Source organism: Macrotis lagotis, chromosome 1 (genome assembly GCF_037893015.1).
Source record: "Macrotis lagotis isolate mMagLag1 chromosome 1, bilby.v1.9.chrom.fasta, whole genome shotgun sequence".
NCBI classification, from domain to species: Eukaryota; Metazoa; Chordata; class Mammalia; order Peramelemorphia; family Peramelidae; genus Macrotis; species Macrotis lagotis.
Genome location: NC_133658.1, coordinates 450639356 through 450662565, shown reverse-complemented (window position 1 = coordinate 450662565; position 23210 = coordinate 450639356). Strand labels below are relative to the sequence as shown.

General features: G+C 33.4%; 1 protein-coding gene across 4 annotated transcripts in view; it reads left to right on the top strand.

Moving 5' to 3' along the window:
- Window positions 1–20833, top strand: part of TRIM9 (tripartite motif containing 9) — a 159110-nt gene extending 138277 nt beyond the window's left edge. The window contains exons 8-13 of one of the 4 annotated variants that reach the window (XM_074213470.1): window positions 9044–9232; window positions 11915–11956; window positions 12463–12486; window positions 13280–13583; window positions 16051–16213; window positions 18480–20833. In XM_074213470.1, the coding sequence (XP_074069571.1) occupies window positions 9044–9232; window positions 11915–11956; window positions 12463–12486; window positions 13280–13583; window positions 16051–16213; window positions 18480–18542 (785 nt within the window). In that variant the 3' untranslated portion in view covers window positions 18543–20833. Of the gene's footprint in view, window positions 1–9043; window positions 9233–11914; window positions 12517–13279; window positions 13584–16050; window positions 16214–18479 lie in introns of those variants that run through there. The other 3 variants (XM_074213467.1, XM_074213468.1, XM_074213469.1) reach the window with 3 other exon arrangements.
- The last annotated feature ends 2377 nt before the right edge of the window (window positions 20834–23210 follow it).

The following is a 23210-nucleotide window of genomic DNA, read 5'->3' as shown; positions in this document are numbered from 1 at the left end:
AGTTTCCACCAGGTGATGAAAGGCTCAAAACACTATAACTATAATAGAAATAATATAATAGACAACAATCTTTCCTCCATTTAAAATCTATTACTATCACACTACTTAATTGTACAAGCTCTAGCTGAAACCTGGTTTTCTTCTGATGTGCAAGAATTATTAAATCCCCTTATCCAACATCCAAGCAGATTCCTATTCTTTATCATCACTGTGAACTCCAGTCTTTTGACTCATTTCTTTCCCAAGCCATCTTCCCATCTTGACTCCTTGCTGAACCAGTTCAAACCTATAATATCCTCTTCTCTTCAATCCTTAGCTTATTATATTATTAACTAAGCCCTGCCTAAGTTTCAGCCTTTGCAGCATTTATCTATGATAAAATATCTAATTCCAAGATTTTTAAATTCATGAGATCCAAAGGGAAGATATTCTCTTCTCACCCTTCCTTGCTCTGTTTTCATCCAGATCATGTCTTCTAATCACGAATGTTTCCCAAGAGTCTGGCTTGGGTCTTCTTCCCCCCACCCCATTATTTGAAGATGTCAGTAGTACCCTTGGATTTATTTGTCACTCTCTGTTGATTATAATCACATTCATCACTGACTTCTCTCCTCCATTTTGGTCTTTATCTCTTTTCTTTTCTTTTTTTTTTTAGGTTTTTACAAGGCAATGGGGTTAAGTGGCTTGCCCAAGGCCACACAGCTAGTTAATTATTAAGTGTCTGAGGTCAGATTTGAACTCAGATCCTCCTGACTCCAGGGCCGGTGCTCTTTCCACTGTGCCAGCTAGCCGCCCCCTAGTCTTATATCTCAATTATTTTAAATTGAATGTATTGAAACTTAACTCAATATCTTTTTTTTTGTAAAACACTAGCTAATTTCCCTTTTTACTATTAAATGTATTGTTATCCTCTCAGTCACTTAGGCTAATAATCAGTTATTCTCGGAGCCTCACTTTCTTTCCCATCCTCCACCTATATCAATGCATTGACAAGTTCTCTCTTTCCTTCTTTCCTTTAATCTTTTGTATATGATCCCTTCTCTCCTCTGACACTGCCACCGTCTTGGTGCAGGCCCATATTATATTATGCCTAGATTATTACGCCAACCTCTTGGTTAGCATCCCTATTTCAGCCTCCTTATTTCAGGCCTATTTCAGGTCTTTCTATATTTTCTATACTTCAATTGATTTTTCTGAAGCAAAGATCTGAGTACAACATTCTCTTATTCATCAAATGCCAATGCCTCCATATTACCTCTGGGATTAAATATAGGATCCTCTATTTAGCATTAAAGTCTAACTTTTCAGTTTTCTTAAGCTTTACTTCTCTTCATATAATCTGACGCTGGTCTCCTTGCTATTCTTTGCACAAGACAACCCATCTTCCAAATCTTGGAATTTCTACTGTCCAATGTATCTTAAATTCTCTTCCCTCCTCATTTCCAGGTAGAATTTCCATGCTATGGGGGTGATGATCAACCTTGATGAACTTGTTCATTCCATCAGTGCAACAATCAGGGACAATTTGGGGGTGTCTGCAATGAAGAATACCATCTGTATCCAGAGAAAGAATTGTGGAGTTTGAACAAAGACCAAGGACTATTACCTTTAATTTAGAAAAAAACTGATATCTTATTATGTAATCTTGCTATCTCATACTCATTTTTCTTCCTTAAGGATATGATTTCTCTCTCATCACATTCAATTTGGATCAATGCATACCATGGAAACAATGTAAAGACTGGCAAATCACCTTCTGTGGGGGTGGGGGAGGGAAGTAAGATTAGGGGAAAAATTGTAAAACTCAAAATAAATAAAATCTTTTTTTTTTAAAAAAAGAATTTCCATGCTCTGAGCAAAAATCCCCCTTACTATAAGAAGTCTTTTCCTGTGTTTCTTTTTTTTTTTTGCAAGGCAAATGGGGTTAAGTGGCTTGCCCAAGGCCACACAGCTAGGTAATCATTAAGTGTCTGAGGTCAGATTTGAACCCAGGTACTTCTGACTCCAAGGCTGGTGCTCTATCCACTGTGCACCCTGTGTTTCTTAATGGTAACTCCTTCCCTCTCTTGATTAACTTCAAATTGTCCGTTAGTTGTTTTTAAATTGTTTTTAAGCTCATTAGAAAATGAGCTCCTTGAGGACAAGGTCATTTCTCCCATTTGTTCTGTTTTAAATTTTTTTTGTCTTTCTTTGTATCATATAGTAGGTGAGCAATAATTATTTGACTGAACAAATAACAAATTTTCAATAGATAAAGAATAGGGACAATTAATTCTCAGAAGGAAAAAAGCAGGATTTCCAGAACCATATGAAAAAAATCATAGTAAGAAACATTCAAATTAAAATAATTGATGTATTCAATTAATGAATACATAACTAGTAATGAGATTGTGTGAATTGATTGAACCATTCTCAAAAAGAATTTGGAATTATATTCCAAAATTTTAAAAATTGTGCATAAGTATAGACTTAGCAAAAGCACAACTGGGAATATCACCAACTCCTAAAAGTTAAAGAAAAAAGGAGCTATATTTTGGAGTCAGATTGTGAAAAACTTGAAATGTCCGAGGGTTTGTATTTAATCTTAAAGGCAATAGAGGGTCAATGAAATTATGAAATAGTGGCAAACTGAAAGTTTAAGGAGATAAGTTTGTAGGTTGTTTGTGCATGGATTACTGGGGAGAAATGATGGGGAAGGGAGGCCCATATAGTACTCTAATTGAGAAGTAATAAGGTCTGAACTAATGTGGGAGCAATGTGAGTGAAGAGAAGAAAATGGATACAATAGTTTTCAAGGACTTGGAAATTGATTTAGTATTGGGGAAGAAGAATGGGGGTGTTTGAGACTGTGTAAAGTCAAAGATGAATGTAAGATATCAAATCTATATGACTTTAGTAAAAGTCTCTAACAAAAATAGCAAAAATAGGAATAGGTTTGCTACTAAGGCAGTGTGTTCTACAATATCGGAAATAATACTATTCAGTGGACTCAGTGATATAATACAAGGCTCTATTGTGATTGGCAAGAGGTTTTTTTTATTGATTGCATTAAAGAAGAAATAATCAAAATATTCATTTTTCTACCATTTCCCAAATAGCAATTTCTGTCACAATTTAAGTTACTTTTTAAAATGTCACTTTTTTTTTGTAAATTTGTGCCTATTAGCACATTTTTGTCTTTTCAGGACCATTTTAGGGGTCATTTAAGGGGCTACTTTTTAAATCTATTCTCTTGTTAAAAATATATTTAATTTTCTCCTGAAACTGGGCTTTAATATAACTTAGTAAATTTTAACTGAAAAGTCTAATTTTACTCTGCTGGGATACAAAATTCCACATTTACTGATAACTGCTGATAAATTTATCAAGTTGTTGGCTTCAAGTACAAGGACAAGAGGAGGGGGAAAAATCATGATTCCATTCTTGATAAAGAAGAACAGATACTAAATTTGCTCTTCCTCACTTAACTGGGAAGAAAACTGATTAGTGTTTGTTAACTCTTTGTTAATAGCAATAGGAAATAGCTAGAGGGTTCAGAGCACTAGACCTGAAGTGAGGAAGAACTGAGTTCATATCTGGTCTTGGACAACTGTGCAATGCTATGCAAGTAACTTCTATTTATCTTAATCCATTAGAAAAAGAAATGGCAAACAACTACAATATCTTTGATGAGAAAATCCAATTGACAGCATGACTCTTGGAGTCTTGAGGAGTCAAACATGAATAATAAAACATGAGCAATAGTCAGACTGAGCAACAAAAACACATAGCAATAGAAAAATGGAATCATAATTTTTATCTGAAAGGAATCTTAGAGAACATTTAATCCTGAACTCACATTTTATAAATAGGAAAACCAAAGCTCAAGGAAGTTAAATCAAATTATCCAAAATTGAAGCTTAGCAGAACTGCTACTTGAAATTCAAGTAAAAATTTTGGGGGTCTTATGGTTAAAAATAATAAAGCATAAACTGAATCATTGAAAATCATTCTTATTTCCATAAAGAAGTCCTCCAATATTTGTCTACCCCAGTCTTGGAGGATGTGTTCAAAAAGGTATGCTTTTTCACCTTTATACTAAAGAAGAGAGAGAGCTAAATCTTGGTGAAAGGGTATAAGTGAGCAAATAAACTGAGAAGAAAAGGTGAAGAACTCCCATCACTGCCAGAGTCACCAATAGCATCATGGGTTGATTTCTGCCTCTCTCACAGTTTCCATAATTCTGAAATGAGAAGCAGGGAAGCAAGAAGTGTATGTTGATACTCTGATATCATAATTGCATGATTTGAACTTCATATGTCATGTGTTTGTAATTCTGTAGATACAACCCTAAAAAATTCTAAATAGAAGTTTTTTCCCTCCCCTGACTCTTCTCCCTACACCTTATTACTTCACTCTTTATGGTGAAATGAATGCACTTAACCAATTCTTCTTCACTAAGAGGTTGTTTGCTTTTTAGTTTGTCACTTACTTTAAAATCAGGGATGGAGAACCTTTTATTCTGCTAGGGGTTATTTGAATATTTATAACTTCATTGGCAGGTCATACAAAATAATCCACTTAAAAATTAGCCTGCTATATTTGATCAAACAATTAACCCATAAAAACCTCTTAGTTTTTGAATTTCGAGTCCCACTGCCTTGGCAGTGCCCAACCAAATGATGTTGGGGATCTTATACAGCCAATAGGCAAGACATTCCCCATCCCTGTTTTAAATGAAACTTTTTTTAATATGACATAATTATTTTTCTATGTTAATTTGTTTTTGTATGTCCTTTGTTAACAAATGCAGTTAAGAAAGAGGAAATGAGTCATTATGTATCTAGAGAGACTTAATTGTTGGGAACTTTCCCCAATACTTGGACTCAAATCTACGTGTTTAAGACATTTTTATTGATTTATATTTCCTAACTTCCCAAAACCAATACAGATCAAATGATTGTGGACCAATTGAACCTAGGCAAACCTGAACCTAAACAGTTCCCTTTGGAGACACGGTTGGAGTTATCTGTTTTGAGGTCAATTGTTTTAAGAATTTTCAATCCCTCTGAAGTCCCACACAGGTTTAAGGAAAACCCTAGGGGAGAAGCTGAAGATATTGACTGAAAAGGAAGATGTACAGAAGATGTAAAAAAGGTGACTCTGCTCACATAAAAGTAGAAGTCAACAAAAAAGAAGTAATTATTCTTCCTGATCATTTCCTTGATCATTTCCCTTTCCTCTATATCACAAGAAGCTTATACACCCAAGATAAGAAAGGATTATATTGAAAGTATTACATTCATCAGCATCACAAATAACTTGTCTGATTTGTACAAAACACTAGATCAGATTCTTGAGTAGGAGAAAAACACATTTTAAAACTGAGTAAATAATTTGTATCATTAATATATTTTAGTTTTTGATTATATGTTGCATATATTTATAGAAGAATATCTCAGATTAATGAGCAATAAGAAATTCATCTGGGAACAGATATTTAAGATCCAAGATCTAGGAAATAAGAAGGTCATTAAGAAAACTATATGGTAGGGGTGGCTAGGTGGCATAGGTGGCCTTGGAGCCAGGAGTACCTGGGTTCAAATCTGGTCTCAGACACTTAATAATTACTTAGCTGTGTGGCCTTGGGCAAGCCACTTAACCCCATTTGCCTTGCAAAAACCTAAAAAAACCCAAAAAAACTATATGGTAAGATTATGACAAGTCAATTCAAGTCATCAAACATTTATTAAATGTTTCTTAGATGCCAGATACTCAGCTAAGCACTGGAAATATAAATACTAGTTAAATAAAGATGCCTCTCCTGCCATGGCAGCTAGATAAAATGCCAAAGCTTGAATCAGGAAAATTCATCTTCCTGAGTTCAAATCTGACACTATTTTTGCCACCCCCCAGCAAGTCATTCAGCCTTGCCTATCTTAGTTTCCTCATCTGTAAAATGAACTGTTGAAGGAGATGGCAAATCACTCTATTATCTCTGCCAAGAAACCCCCAAATGGTGTTATGAAGAGTCAGATATGTTGAAAAAATGACCGAGCAACTGTCAAAGAGCTTATATTTTTATGGAAGAAAACAATATGTAAAAGGGAGGTGAAAGGGGGGGAGGTTATACTTGTGGCACTGGGAAGGGATTGTGGCAAAGTCCAAAGAGTGAAGGAATATGGATCTGAGCACTTTTTTTTTAAAAAAAGTGGAGGTTCTGGGAGGAACTCCTCAGTGGAAGAAGACACCTAAAGCATTGTGGCAAAAATCCATAGGTAAACCTATGGAAGTCCAAAACTGCACATTATTGCACCTTTGGGCCCAGAAAGAAGTTTCTTCATTAAATATGTCCTTTTGGTGAGAATGAAATAATTAAGTGAAATTGTTTTTAATAGAACTACTATAAATGTTTTCATCAAAAGAATCAACTGATTTTTCTGATGAGTGGGCCAAGATTCAGAAATATTGAAAAAGAATTCTTCAATGTGTTTTTCCCCTTAAATTTTAAAGCAAATTCAGATTTAAGGATAATAAATCAACTGCCAGTATATAATGAAATCTTCAATGCTAAGCAGATTCTTATTAGAAAATAAAAAAATAATAATAAAATAGTGTTATAGTGTTTGATATAGCTAGAAAATGTTCAAAAATTAAAAAAAAATGCTTATTTAAGCATTTATATTATCAGTTTTTAAAATTTCCCACAAAAAATAAATTCAGTAGTTTCCCCTTAAAATGTATTGCAATAGCTGTAATTTATATAGTACTAAACAATAACCTAAAATACCAATATGAACTACATTTAAAATGGTTTGACTTGTTGGGAAGAAAGAACAAATCAACTATTATGGAGCACTTAAAGGATTTATGTCTATCAGTACGAACTTGATTTCTTGTTTGTTTGTTTAACTCATACTGTCATGAAGAACATTCCAGGACCATTGGGATTAAAAACAAAATGAGGTTGATTTTTAGAGGTTTGCTTTAAAAAACTGTCTGTTTAAAAAATAAAACTGAATTCTGTTTAAATATACTGATAAAACTTGACCTCACAAAAGGATTGAAGAAAATACATTTCCCCCCATTCTTTATGAACTTGTGTGGACAGTGAGTATTGAATATCACGTATATTGAGAAACATGATACAATTTTATTTTCAAAATTTTTCCTTTTTCTTTTTGTAACCTTTGTGAAATAGAGTGGCTTACTAAGAAGATGAGAGAGGGTATAGACTTGGAATTTAAAGTGATGTAAAAACAAAAGATACAGATTTTTAAATGCCTGTTCTTTATGCAAACTGACTCCTAGAGATGGCCACACCTGCCATTTCTACTCTGTTTATTAAATATCAAGCATTCACAGAGAAACGGTGAAATGAGTGATAATTTCAGTGATGAGAATGTTAATAACATTAAATAGTTAAATGTTCATAGTTATCAAAATGGTTTAAAGGAATTTGCCTGACAATATTTGAACAGAAATTGGTATAAGAAACCAACTTCTAGGGGCAACTAGGTGGCACAGTGGATAGAGCACCAGTCTTGGAGTCAGGAGGACTTGAGTTCAAATTTGACCTCAGACACTTAATAATCGCCTGGCCATATGACCTTGGGCAAGTCACTTAACCCTATTGTCATAAATAAGATAAAAAGATGAATTGCATCTCACAATTTCTAATCCTCCTAAAACAGAATTAGAAGACAAAAAAGAATGAAGATTCAACTTAGGACCACTTTCTTGCACTCCATCTAATTAGTACTGTGTCATTTGAACATAATACATTTCTCTTTTTTAAGACAGGAAATAGATGCTTTTTGCAATTTAGAAAAATCAGTTCACTAGATGTATTATTTGCCCAGGACAGACAATTAAGATAATTCTTACACTGACTTAGTATTTCTACAATGCTTATTCTTTGAATCAATACCATACTCAGTGGTGTACTGTAGCCAGCTTGTGCCAGGTAACAAGAATCTACTGTAAAATGTTCTGTGGAAGCATTTGTATCTTAAAAATTAGCAAATGTGATGGGAAATCATATAGATTCAATTTAAATTTCTTTGTACCTACATTTTTGGGAGGAGCTAGCTAGTCATTAAACATTTGCTAGCCTGCCCCTGGATCTATCCTTTATATCATTTAGAGGTATTTTATAAATAACCTATATAATGTCTTTGTGAGGTCAATTTATTTTTATAGTTATAAAGAAGTTAATTGAAATTTCCAGGATCTAAACATAACTTCCTAGGACAAGATAAGAATCCAGGTTCTTTTACTGAACAGTAGGGCAGTCCAGTATTTCCTTCCCTGATTAACATGGGTTTTACATAGCCCTTCTATATAAGGACCACAACTTTGAGAGTGCATTGTGGTCTTTTGTGGGAAAAAACCCTTGATGTATTTTCATGGAAAAACATTTCTTAGGAGCAATAACATTAAGAGGGAAAGGGAAAATTATGATCATACAGATAAAACCTAATTAGCATAATTACTTATGCAAAAACTTCTGAGAAGAATTTGGTTGTCTGGGAATTAATTTGCCAAACAATCATCTAGGCAGGGTAAGACTTTATTGCCCTTTTTTTCAGCACCTGGCAGAATTTTCAAGAGTAAACTTTAATGCAAATAATATTTAATGGCAAAAGAGAAATGTATTAATTGTTTGTTTACCACTTAACATTTTGGGAGAATAAAAATCAAATGTTTTGAATTGTTAGAGGAAATGCAGAAATTTATATTTTTTTCTCTCTTTCTCTCAGTCTTCTCTTCTTTGTTCTTGTCCCAAGCCCCATTTTTAATTTAAGGCACTGGGGTTAAGTGACTTGCTCAGGGTCACACGGCTAGGCAATTATTAAATGTCTGAGGCCAGATTTGAACTCATGTACTCCAGACTCCAAGACTGGTACTCTATCCACTACACCACCTAGCTGCCCCCAAACTCCATGTTTTAAAAGGAGGATATGTAGCACCTGTTCTTCATGGAATCACTTTACGTTAGCATAATTGGTGAGGCATTAAAAGGCAGATTTCTGATATTTAGTTTGCATTGATTTAATTTTAGACACAGATTCTGAAGAACAGACCCTCGCTTTTCCATCTCCTTCAGAAAGATTACAGCTCCGTAGGATGAGCCCTTTCTCATCAACCCTTAATCTACAACCCAACTTTTCTGGAAGATCCTGCTTTGATATCAGATCCTCATCCCACCAGCTGAGTTTGCATTCTTCTTTACAGTCTCTGAATTTACCCGGTGAGCTGAATACAACTGACATTTCCTCTTTAAGACATCTCTGAAATGGTTTGTCTTGTTCTTGATATTCATTACAAGGAGGTAATTATTCTTTGTGGCTATGGCTTGTTTCTAAGGTGAAGAGGATTTGGATAAAGTAGTTTTTGGTTGTGTTTGCATGATATAACAACTAAACCATTTGAGCTGCAATTTATGTATAATGACATTAAGAAGTAAGCTCTCCACATCAGTAAAATTATTCCTTTTGCTCACATTCACATATTTTGATCAGAAATTATCCTTTTTGTTAACACTATCATGAGTTAGTCATTCTTTCATAGCATATTTTGATATGGCACTAGCATAGTCCACTTATATAAGGACTGAAGGAAAGAGTTGCTTAATCCAGGAAGCTATGGTATCTGTTGATTTAAAGAATTGAAATAAAAGTAGATTATATCCTGAAAATTAGGATTAAAAGAGCTAAAATTTGAAAACATAATCTGCTTGCATGACAATGATTTCTCACTTAAAAGAAGGGATCTATGATAAACAGAATAAGATGAAGTAATCAAGTAATTACAATATACAAGGTTTGATAAGGCAAAATGACAGTTTTAAACTCAATTTGCCTATAATTAATCATTTTTTATTTTGCTGGGATCAACCTAATAAGCAGAACTTAGAAAATTTGTACAAGCTGCACATATATTTAATTTCTTCTGAGTTATTTTATAATTATGGATGTATTTTTTCACTTTGCACAATCTCAAATGCTTCTTTTCCTCTTTTTATTTCTTTATGCATATTGATAAATGAGTAGATAATATCATGTTAGTTCAAAAGATATGCAGTAATTTCAAGTTTTATTAAACATGTCTTTTTTCTCTTTAATTTTTCTCTCTCTATATTTTAATTATACTTTGTTACTGAATTTTCTTTATATGTCTGATATATCAAAATATCAGTTATTAAAATAATATTTTAAGAATAAAAGACACAAACTTGCACTGATTGGTGAATACAGTACTATTTAATAGTACTGTAATAGTTGAATTATTGAATTTTAACTCTTTTATTTTATGCTTAAAATGAAATACCTTCTAGAACATGTTCTGAAAGCAAACATATATAAGAATAATTAATTAAAAACAAACACGAAAAAGCTCTGAGTAGAACCTACATAACTGCTAAGTTTAGAAATAAGTATAAAAATGTCAAAAAATTCAAATAAGATTAAATTAGAAAATTCGATTAGGGGAAAAAAAGTATAGTACTTACTGGGCCCTAATTCACAGATAGGAATTTAGGCAGTTTCAAATTGAAGTTTCAAATTGAACAAGAAATACAAATAGATGGATTGTTTCCATTTTGTTCTAGTAAAATCCTAATCAAAAGTAGGGTTATATTCTTTAAATTCTAGTCACAACTAAACCATTGGACCTCCTCTCATTGGATGTTGTACATGACAAAATAACTTTCTAATTTTTAAGTTTATGATAATAACAATATAGTTTATATAAACATCCTGGTAATTCTTATCAATTCAATCCTTCATATATCTTCTTTCAAAAATGTTATTAGAAAGCAGTTTTTTTGTTATTCTTTTCTGAGTAGGTGTGGAGAAGTATTAAATTACTATCCTCATAATTCCAATTAAAGCCAAATTTGCAAGGCACTTCTAGTGTCATTGCAAATTTTAGGTTTAATGAAAGTGCATTTGAAAAAGTTTATTGTAGTTTCTTCAAGAAAACAGTGGAATGATTCATAGTTGAGATAGCTTAGGTAAATTTCATGGATACCCTTCTTTGAGTGAAGTGGGGCTGTGCTAAGTCACCAGCCTCACTTTTTTTTCTCCCAAGCCATCTGAGTCCAGTGCCCAGATACGAATCAGGATGCCTGGAGATGGTCCTGGATATGAGGCAATCAGGGTTAAGTGACTTACCAAGGGTCACACAGCTAGTTGTGGTCAAATTAGAACTCCTGTCCTGAATTCAAGACCAATGCTCTACCCACTTCATCATCTAGCTGTCAAAACAATTAAACTACTGAGAAAAAAATACTACGAATACTCTTCTATACTATGAATACTCTTCTATATAACTAGGTATATATATCTTTGACATTTAAAAAGAGACTTTCAGAACACCTCTAACTGATTTCAGTATTAATAAACATCATAATACTTAAGTGATAGATACATAGATACATAGGAATATAGGTTATATGCCAATTTAATTATATTAGTAAACCACAGCAAAGTAGTGTAGTGTAGTATAATTGTACTTGTACCATATAGCATGAAGTTCTAGCCATACTGTGATAGAAAATCTGCAAACTACAAAATTTCTGCATTTCGTTTAAGATAATTTCTTCTTTTTTCCCTTTTCAAAACTGAGAATGAGAAATTCATAAAGAAGAGGTAGAGGATAGAATGAGGAGGTTTTGAACTACATAATTTCAAAAAGACTGAAAGGATTATTGAATGATAAAAAAGGTGTACTTTTCGGTGCAAAAGTACACAGAGATTTCACACAGCAAAGTTAAGTAGTAAATTGGCATGTTAAGTAGGGAAAAGGAAGCTTTCTGGTTTTGGATGAATCAAATACTTATTAACTTAATTCAGAATGTCACTTATTGTATCCAGATAGTGGTTACTTTTTCTTATCATTGATATATATGTAATACAGTATCTCTTTGTAGGATGCAATTTTGAGACACAATCTGCACCTTTCTCTCAACTGGGCAAGTATAGTTATCATAACTTATTTTTATTTTGTTTATGTTGTTGATATGTCTGTCAGTTACCTTCACAGAGTAAATGGATAACCTACTTGAAATTCAAGAGACCTAACTAAACATTTTTAAGATTCCATTATACCATATATTCCAATTCCCTTTACGAAAAATATAATCTAGCTCTATTTTTTAATGTTTCTAATTCCTTCTAATTTTCTTATATTTTAGCTCAGAATGTTATTTTTGTCAAAATTTGTGAATCATGCAAACTACCACTAAAAGTTAAGCTTTCTATGATTTTGTGCTAAAGACTATTTTTCAATAATGTTCTTTCTCATCTCCAAAGTGAAGTAGGAAATAATAATAGTAAGTGAAATTTGTGTTATACTTAAAGGTAACAAAGCACCACTCAATATTATTGCAAATGTCCAAAAAATATATGAGTTTTCTTTTACATGACTATTTTACTTTGTTTTTCTTTTCTCTATGCCATTCATTTGGGATGACTACAGTTGACATAAAAAAAATGATGGCAGGTATGTAATAGCTGTTTAAAAATGCAGAAACCTGAGTGCATATGAGTTTATTTTAAAGAGGTTCAATAAACTAGTGAATAAATCTTTGTAAAATGTGTTATTTTTAAAGAAAGTATTTAGGAATTAAAACTTGGAGCATAACCAATTGCATTAATATATTATCTACCGTTAATATTTAAGAGGCCAATGCTTCTATAAAGTATATTATCTCTGAGACTTAGAGAATAAATTGTCAAATTGTGTTAAGAAATTCATATTACTTTCTGCTTTGTGGTCAATTCATAGTAATTTGCAAAAATTGAAGTTTTGAGCATTTTTTTGGTTTTCAGTAGGAAACTAGACTTTATCAATTATCCTGAGAGGTATATTGACCATTTTATCCTATTTTTCCTTCCTGTAGGATTCCATATTTTTTCCCTTTCATGTCTTCATCTTAGTTCAACTCCTTTTTTTCTTTCTGGTGTTATTGTTTTGACAGTTGCCAGATAAAAGAAGGCATTCCTTCCATAATTGATGGCACTCCACATCTGAATCACTAAGTTGGGAGTAGTCTGAGTAAGATACTCTTTCTAAAACACATATCCTGATAAAACAGTTATCTTTGAGACTTGTTCTATATAGATAAAGTGACCATTTTATATTCAATGTTTTATCCCTTCTTTCCCTAGGAATTTTCTTCCTACACAACTACTAGGTACCTGGACATAAAGGTCCTCCTCCTGCCTATGAATTTTTAATAAGCTATAGTCACTGATTCAGTCTTGATAAGATTATTTTTGTGTTTTTTCCCCAGTTGCCTGGTTTGCATTTGATCCTGGCTCTGCACACTCTGACATTATGTTCTCCAATGACAACCTGACTGTGACCTGCAGTAGTTATGATGATCGGGTAGTGCTAGGAAAGACTGGCTTCTCTAAGGGAGTCCATTATTGGGAGCTGACAATTGATCGTTATGACAACCATCCAGATCCTGCATTTGGTGTGGCTTGCATTGATGTGATAAAGGATATGATGTTAGGAAAGGATGACAAGGCTTGGGCAATGTATGTGGACAATAATCGAAGTTGGTTCATGCACAACAACTCACACACCAATAGGTATGCCTTCAGCTGTCAATTTGTCAAAAGTCAAACCTTCATGTTAAGCTTCTAGTAAGAGAATAAGCATCCCAGTCATAACTCTTCATAACTATTTCCCCCTATTCTTGCAAAACCAAGCCAGAACAGGTGTTATGGATATGCAAAGAGTTTATTTCTTTGGGACAAAAGTCCCCTTCTTTGTTCATTTAATTTAACACACATTTATTTAATGCTTTTTCTATACAAGGCAATAAGCTAAATCCTAGAGATATGAAGCAAAATAAATCATGCTCTCTGCCCTTCAGGCACTTAAATATTTTTATAACCAAAGAAGAATGCACACAAATAACTCTTAAGTTGGAAAAGAATGAAAAATAAACAGTAGCCAAAGAGATTCAGAAAAGGAGAGATAATTTGTAGTTTGGTGAGGTGGGGGCAGGGAATTAAAGAAGAAGGTAGCAACTGAATGGTTATAAAATTATTGCACTATTTCATGTTTGCTATTAGACTATTGGCTATAATGCAAGATAAGTAACGAATTTAATAGGAAACTAGATACTGAGATTTCATTTAATAATATATTGATTCTATTTCAGTTAGTTGTGCTTATCTTGATGAACCTATTTTTATATATAGCTGGAACTGTGAACTTTCTTTAATACCTTAGTGTATTGATGTCTAAGGACTGGGAATATTCCACTATTTCTTAGGAGACACAGGAAGCAACTGGAAACTTTGGTGTTCAGTCTGTTCCTAGATCTAAAATAGACAATGATGAACTATTAATGTCATTTTTGAAAGCTTTTTATTTGATGTATTTTTAAATTTTTTTATTTAAGAATTGCCAATGTGTTAGAGGGGGAAGAAGACCATGACATCAGGGAGATGATGCCATGGATTTGAATGAAGGGGTGCTATGCTGAGTCACCAACCTCCTTTTCTACTCCAGATCCTGGAGATGGCCCTGGATGTGAGACAATCAGGGTTAAGTGACTTGGCCTAGGTCACACAGTTAGTTAGTGACAAGAGTCTGAGATCAGATTCAAAGTTCCATCCTCCTGACTCCAAGACCAGTACTCTATGTATTGCACCACCTAAGTACCATCTCTAAAGTACTCCAAACCATAGCCTCAAAGCCCTCCCCACTCAGGTACATTCTCTCCCACTCTCCCTTTAGCACCCTGACCATGCTACTAAGGGCTTTAGTAGCCCTCTAACTAAAATATGGAATAAGATAAAATCACTACCTAATCTCTTTATGTTCAATCCTTCTAGGTACATTCCCACTCTCTGCTCCTATATCTAAGTATCTACTAAAGTTACATCTGATTTAATTATGTATAGAATCTCTAAGCAGCTAGTTGGCATAGTGGATAGAGCACTGGCCTTGGAGTCAGAAGGACAGGAGTTTGAATCAGGTCTCAGGCATTTGACTCTTATTAACTATGTAACCTTGGACAAATCATGTAACCGTAGTTGCTTCACATCCAGGGCCATTTCCAATTATCCTGATTCATATCTGGCCACTGGAGCTAGATGGTTCTGGAAGAGAAAATGAGGTTGGTGACTTAGCACAACACCTTCTTACCTTAATTCATGCGCTTGTCATGGCATCTTCGAAAATGAAGGACAAAAAACAAACACTCTAAAACTGATACCCTAAAGTTCTCTCTTAAGAAGTTTTTAGCATTGATTGTAAAGCATAGGAGACATGACCCAGGACCACCCAGCATATGGTATTCTCATCAGAGAATGTGCTGAGCTCTATGAGAAAGGCATAATTAAAGTAGCTCAAAGGAAAATGAGATATAGAAGTTTAGAGTAAACAATGTTCACCTAGACAATTTGTGCTCCACTTGTGGTAGAGTATTCTGACCTCTTATCAGTCTGATCAGCCACAATCAGATACACTGTAATTTGAGTCTAATATAGTGATGTCATTTTGGTCAAGAAGAATCTTTCAGTGTAATATGCACCAAGAGATTCAAGACATAATTCCTTGCTCATATTTTTCAGATTTGAGATAAATGGCTATTTTGTTTTTTTTATTTGTGTGTGTGTTTATCTATTAAATCAGGTAAACATTGTATTATTAAAAAACCTCTAGACTTAAAATCAAAAGATATGGGTTCTGATTCAGATTTTGCCTCTAACCAGATGTGTGACTTTAGAAGTTTAGTTTATTTATCTGTAAAATGTTGAACTATAGTGTTATTACTTTGGGTTCAAAATTTCTAAGATTGCAAGGTACCAAAACAGGGAAATTGTCATTAAAACCTATCATGGCATATAATAAGATAATTTAATCTTTGGTAGAGTTAGAAGATTTTTTTTAGTCATTGGTATTTGTTTCACTTAACATTAAGAAGCAGCAAAGGAGATAATCCATTGTTCATTATGTTTGGAAATGGTCTGGTCTTTCAAATTTATAAGCAATGTAAAATTTAATTTGACCTGCCATCCCAATTGTTTTCTTTTTCCACAGAACTGAGGGGGGAATCACAAAGGGTGCCACAATTGGAGTCCTTCTTGATTTAAATAGAAAAACCTTAACATTTTCAATCAATGAAGATCAACAAGGTCCTATTGCCTTTGAGAATATGGAAGGTCTATTCTTTCCTGCTGTCAGTCTGAACAGGAATGTACAGGTAAAATTTTGGGGGTTTTGTACCTTGAGATGGAAAAAAATTTTCATTGTGGCAACTTCAAAGATTCATGACCTTAGAGTAAAATTCAAAGCATTAAAATAAGATCATCACAGGTGAGAAAAAGGATATGGTTGCTATTGCAAAAGTGGAAGAAGATTTAAAAGAGGGGACAATTGATGAGGTGTGAAGTGGGGAAATGAATATGGACTTGGTTCTGACTACAGAGTCTGATATTGCACTGTAGAGATATGATCCCTCCCTATCGCAAATATTCAAATAGGAAAGAGAGAAGGCAATAATTGTGACACATGCCTACCATCAGGTCAATGAAGGATGCTAAATCTAAGTTTTAAGGACTGGAATATATTTTAGGAGGAATGAAAACAATTATATGAAAGCCATTCAATTGATCTATAGATTCATTTTTAATGTGAAATTTGTCTTATTGTCTGTCCTTGAGCATGGTACAGGAGAAAAGGGAATGATCACAGACACTGCAATAATAAATTCTGCCAAAGTTACGGTTTAAATAACTATTTTGTTGTGTACTGTGAGTAGGTTCTGGAGCAGCATAAGCTTATTATAACTACAAACCCACATAGATATATAGAATTATCCCTATGCTTATGATCTCATCACATTGAAGCGATTATTTCAGTTCTATTTTCTCTGGTTTTTCTAAATACATTAACTATTTGCAGTGGGGTAAGGAGAATGCCCTGATTCAATAATCCTGAACCTCCAGCTGTACCCTGACACCCTGATGAGGAAAAACTGTCTTGGCAAGTCTATTTTGCATATCTAAGATCTGTTGCCACAGTTTTCATTTACCATCTAATTGTTCATAGAGGAAAAAATGTTGAACTAAATATTGGTCCTAGAGAGCATTATCAGGAGCCAGAGAATGTCACAAATAAATTTAGACTTGATATAATAAAAAAAACTTTCTAACAATAGGGCTATTCAAAAATGAACTGCCCTGAAAAGCAGTTCTTTTCGAAAATCTTTAAGCAAAGATCAGCTAACCACTTGTCAAGTATGTTGTATAAAAAATTGTTGTTAATATCTAAGTTACATGAGATTATTGTTGACAGCCCTTCCAAATCTGAAGTTCTGTGGTTCTATGGTTCTCTCCTGATTTTCATAATTCTTTTTCAAGAAGAGAATTTTTCTTATAATCTAAAGATAATGAAGTAAGATCAGCCCTCTCAAAGATGAGAAAAATATGAGAACAATATGTGAAGTAATCCTGAACTCAATCTAGATTTCCATTAAATCATAGAATTTTAGAGCTAAAAAAAGGAACTGGTTGTTTAGTCATTTTTAAGTCATAACTGACCCTATTTGGGGTTTTCCATAACCAGTGAGTGCTGGAAGCCAAATTTGAACTCAGAAAGAGGAGTCTTCTTTGCTCCAGGTCTGGTACTCTAACCTTTGTACTACCTACCTGCCCTAAAAAAGAACTTAAAGACTAATATAATCAAACTTAGTAAGAATTAAATAAGTTTATGTGAAGGTTGACAATCTGTAATAATGCACCTAAATATAGATGGAAAGTTTTGACCTAACTTAAGGAGCCTCTCTAGGAATATTTAAAATTAGTAGATGTTCTGAAGTGTAAAGTTTTTGTTTTTGTTTTTTGCAAAGCATTGGTGTTAAGTGATTTGCCCAAGGCTACACGGCTAGGTAATTATTAAGTGTCTGAGGTCAGATTTGAGCTCAGGTCCTCCTGACTCCAGGGCCGGTGCTCTATCCACTGTGCCACCTAGCTGCCCCTGAAGCATAAAGTTTTACCAGCCTATCCTTTCAGTTTCCAGACATGAAATTTGTAGGGTTCAGGTATGACTTTAAGCTATATTCTTCTAACTCATAATTGGTATTTTCATTCAACATGCAGATTAAATCTCACTTCAACTAGATTTCTATCAGAACATTTAGAATAGGAAGGAGACTGAGAAACAGATTGGAAAGGTTTAGAATTCTCCTTGAAAATGGACATCAAGGAGCAGCTAGATTGTGCAATGGATAGGGAACCAGCCCTGGAGTCAGGAGAACCTGAGTTTAGATCTGGTCTCAGACACTTAATAATTGCCTAGCTGGGTGACCTTGGGCAAGTCACTTAACCCCATTGCCTTAAATAAATAAAAAATTTAAAAAGAAAAGAAAATGGACATAGAAGAAACTAAGAGGGTTTCTTACTATGTCAGAGGGTAGACAAAACTATGGGGGAGAAGGTTGCAATTTACTGACCATATTCTTGTTGCAGGTAACACTTCACACTGGATTGCCAGTACCTGACTTCTGCTCCAGCAGGGCATCAATAGCATAACAAGAGCTCTGCTCAGAAGCCAGCTGCCTATATCCAACCCCAGTTGAAAATTGCTAAAATGATTCAAGATCAAACCTGATGACAGTAAGGAGGAAAAATTGGACATTTAACAGACTGTTAATATCAGAGAGAAGTTGGAAGAATAAAGCTGGTCTTCTACCTTCTTTGTATAACTCTGCCATATATCCTCTCAGTATCTCCAATGTTAAAAATGTCTGCATTGGCTTTGGTGTTTAGCTGTTTTGATCATAATATAGCTAGATATACTGCAGTGTTATTCTATGTCTGATTTTAGGGTTTTTATTATATTATTTGGGCTTTAATTTGGGTGAGCTATTTTTTCTTTATGATAGCGCTACAATGATAAGAGAAAATGTTTAATCATGCTTACTTTTCCAAGTTTTCCCTCAAATAATTCTATATTATAAGAAAGAATGGCTTTGAAAGAAATTTTGAAGATGTGTTTGGTTTTTTTCCCCTATTGCTCTCTATGTAAGAACATGTGGATTGCATCAAGGATCAGAACCATAACTTGGGCAAGGTAACTAAAGTTACCAAGAAAGGATGATCTGAATATTTTCCCAGGGTTTTCATATTCATAAGGGCCAAATATTATAAATAAGTTTAAAAGTTTACCATTTTAAAATTTCTTAGATTTCAATTTTTCTATAATACCATTGTTCCTTCTGCAAATGGAAACAGTAATTAGTTAAACTAATAACCTACCAGATAGCTTGCTTTGTCCTACTGACAGGCATAAATCAGGTCAGTTCTTCCTGGTCAGGTTATATTGTTATCCAATAGCTTCCCCAATATTATCCTCATGGTATCCTGGTATCTCTGTCAATGCATTCTGTGGCTCCTCCATAGGGCAATACTCCAGCAGTATCTTGGACCTCTTTCTGCAAAGCTCTATCCTAAAGTCTTGGACATTGGTATTTGACTTCTATTTACATCTCCACCATGGGGTACCAGTTTTTCAGATTTTTTCCTTCTCATATAGCAATCCATCAAAGAGTCCCTAATATGCTTATTATTAGAGTCTCCTATCTTTAAATTTAATTTAAAAGCACATTTAGTATTGCTTGCTCTGGGCACCAAGATTGCTAGTTATCGCTCTGGTAAACATTAAGTGATTTTACTATAAATTAGCATAACAATAACATCCATATGAAAATAAAATTTTACAAACTTTATAATTCAGTCTAATTTCTTGTGAGATGGTAGATGGTATCAGCAGAATGTGACCAAGATTAAAGTTAAGAACAACTTTTCATTATAATTGCTACAGTAGAATGACAATAATAGCTACCATGGTAGGGCATATGTGTGTTTTCAGTTCTTCTGATACTATGCCCTACTGGATCTGTGCTACCATATATCATGGAGTCCTTCTCTTTTCCAAGTGATATTGCTAGTCCAATTTTTCAAAAGTACAAAGAAAATCCAGCCTTAAGATAATAGTTCTGTAAAGGCATTCCTTGCTCTTTCTATAGGAGAGAATTTGCCAGCTAAGGATCATTTAACATCATCCACAGTCTATTCATAGCAAATTCATATACCCTATAAATTGTATCTCAAACTGTAATTCATGGTATTCATGTTTTCAGGAATTTGCATTTTTGACATTATATTTGTGCTCATTCCCCCATATCTACTATAAATAAAAATTTTAGTTTACCTTGCTATCACAACTTAACTTTCTGGGATAACTGACTAAAGAGGAAAAAAATTAAACTCAGTGTTAACTCTTAGTATTTTCTGTATAAAATTAATTGCATGATATTTTCAATGACACTTTGTTTTTCTTCATTTCATAAAATATGTTAGACAAACTTTAAGAAATAACAAAGTCATATTTAGTTGTACAATGATTTATTAGTTAATAATGAATTCAAATGGGGAAAATGACAAAATGAAGTTAGATAACACATTAGTGTTACAGAAAAAGACTGTAAATAATCACTTTTAACCTTCACTTTTTACCTATTATATCCTTCAAGTTTAAATGTATTGAATGGGTGCTAATTTGTTTACATCCATTTCAGTTTTTCTTCTCTATAGAAAAACTCTGTTGCAGGACAACATTAGTTTGATATTTGTTTTAATTTCCAATGAATCTCAATGGCTGGACCACTATAGACTCATAGTGACTGTTCTTTATGAAATTGTTTCTGCTAATTAGATTTCTAGTACTCCTAACACATTGTTTATGTTGTATTGTGTTTGTAGCTGCATATAGCTGCTGTACTAAAAAATTACCACACTTCACTGTTCCAATAAAAAACTTTAATGGGAAAACATTGAATGTTTTATTTAGCATTTGTCTGTTTTTATTCTCTCTTAAGTAATATATTAAAAACTGTGTCCTTGGAAATGTGCCCAAAGTTCTGACAATGAATATTTTCTTTTTCTGCAGAGATTCTTTGTCAAGTATGGGTTGGACTACTTGACATCTAAGATCCCTCTTAACATTAAGATTCTAATATTTTGTGAAGCAATTGTTATCCCTAATTCAATCAGCTGATTTAAGATTTATACTAGACCATTTAAGGAGTAGTGAGTATGGAGAAATGGAATACTTGCATAATTCAATAGTATATGGATCTGAGACTGAATTACTCTCCCCTTCTACTTGCAAAATATCTTTATTCTTTCTTGTCCTCGGTTCTAATCTAATGAAAGTATATATCTGAATAATTCCAAATTAACTGCTCAAATTGCAATATCCTCATTAATTGAGCATATACCTCATGTTATGAATTATCATTTATTTAATAGACTACACAAAACTCATTTCTCATAATCATTTGTTCATCTCTCTACCTCACATCACCCAGTCTCCTAGGCAGCATCAGTTACTGACTACAATTATTTATTAACAGCTTAATAAACAAGGAAAAATGAAAAAATATAAATAATCTAACAATTTTTAAATGTATCAATTGTACAAAAGATCATAAAGTCAACTTTAACTATCACTACAATTGTGAACTTCTTAAATATGGAAGCACAATCTCAGTATTCAGTTAAAGGTACCAATTAAAATTGATCCCCAAGAATCATTTTTGCTTCTTCATAAGATAGGGATTAAATTCCATTTTTTTAGGGTTTTGCAAGGCAAATGGGGTTAAGTGGCTTGCCCAAGGCCACACAGCTAGGTAATTATTAAGTGCCTGAGACTGGATTTGAACCCAGGTACTCCTGATTCCAAGGTCGGTGCTTTATCCACTGCACGACCTAGCCACCCCTATTCTATTCTTTCAGAAAATAATTCTCATAGTCATTTTCCTTTGTCATCTCTTCTGTCATGCCAGTCATCAATCTCTCTATAATGACAAACTCTTAGTCCCTTCATGAATACTTCATAGAAAGACAAACTGCAACACCTAAGATTGCTTTGCTTCTTTTTAAATTTTTTATTCATTTTGAACTTTAATGCATGAAGATAAAAATTAACATTTCCATGTACATAGAACAAAATAAAAAAGATTTAATATAATGCTGAATTTCCATTTCACACTAATTTTTTAAACTTTGTAATAAATGCTACAAATTGTTTTCAAAAGTTTTTCTGGACCTCATTCTAAGTTTTCTTTTGTTCCCTGTTGTGCACTTCATAATTTTTCCTCCTCCCCACCTTTCCCACCCTGGCATGGAGAAGGCTATCATTAGACACAAATGGGTATATAAAATCACATTGTACTTATCAGTTCCTTCTTTGAATAGTATCTTCATTCATAGGTCCTTTGTAGTCAATTTGAGTATTTATAATGCTCAAAATGTTTTCTTCTCATACTGCTTTTGCTAAGATTGCTAACACAATATTGAATAATATTAATGACAATGGGCATCCTGGTTATATTCATGATTTTATAGGGAAGTCTTCAAGCTTGTCCACATTACAAATAATCCTTGCTGATGGTGTTAAGTGCTTCTTATCATTTTAAGGAAAGATCCTTAAGTATGTATGTATGTATACCTCTGTTTTTATTAAGGATGAGTGTTGTAGTTTATCAAAAGCTTTTTCTGCATCTATTGATAGAATCATGCATTTGTTTTTTTTACCTGGATTCCTGAAATAAATCCTACTTCGTAACAATCTTTCTTCATAACCTCTGTAATATATTGTTGTTTATAATCTATGTAATATATTATTGTAGTCACTTACCTAGTCTCTTTTTTTAGTTGTTTTTTTTTTTTTGTTTTTTTTTTTTAGTTTTTGTAAGGCAAATGGGGTTAAATGGCTTGCCCAAGGCCACACAGCTAGGCAATTATTAAGTGTCTGAGGGTAGATTTGAACTCAGGTACTCCTGACTCCAGGGCCTGTGCTCTATCCACTGTGCCACCTAGCTGCCCCAACCTAGTCTCTTATTTAGAATTTTTGCACCGATATTTAATTTAATGAGATTGAACTATAATTTTTTTTTCTCTAATTGTGGTCTTCTTGGTCTAGGTATTAGTACTATATTTGTTTCATAAAAGGAGTTTGGAAGGACTAATTCTTTTCCAATTATCCCAGATAATTTATTTAATATTGATTTAGTTGATCTTTAAATGCTTGGTATAATTCACTTGTAAATCCATTTGGTCTTGATTGCTTTTTTTCCTTATGAAGTTCATTTATGACCTGTTCAATTGTTTTTCTAAAATAGGTTTATTTAAATA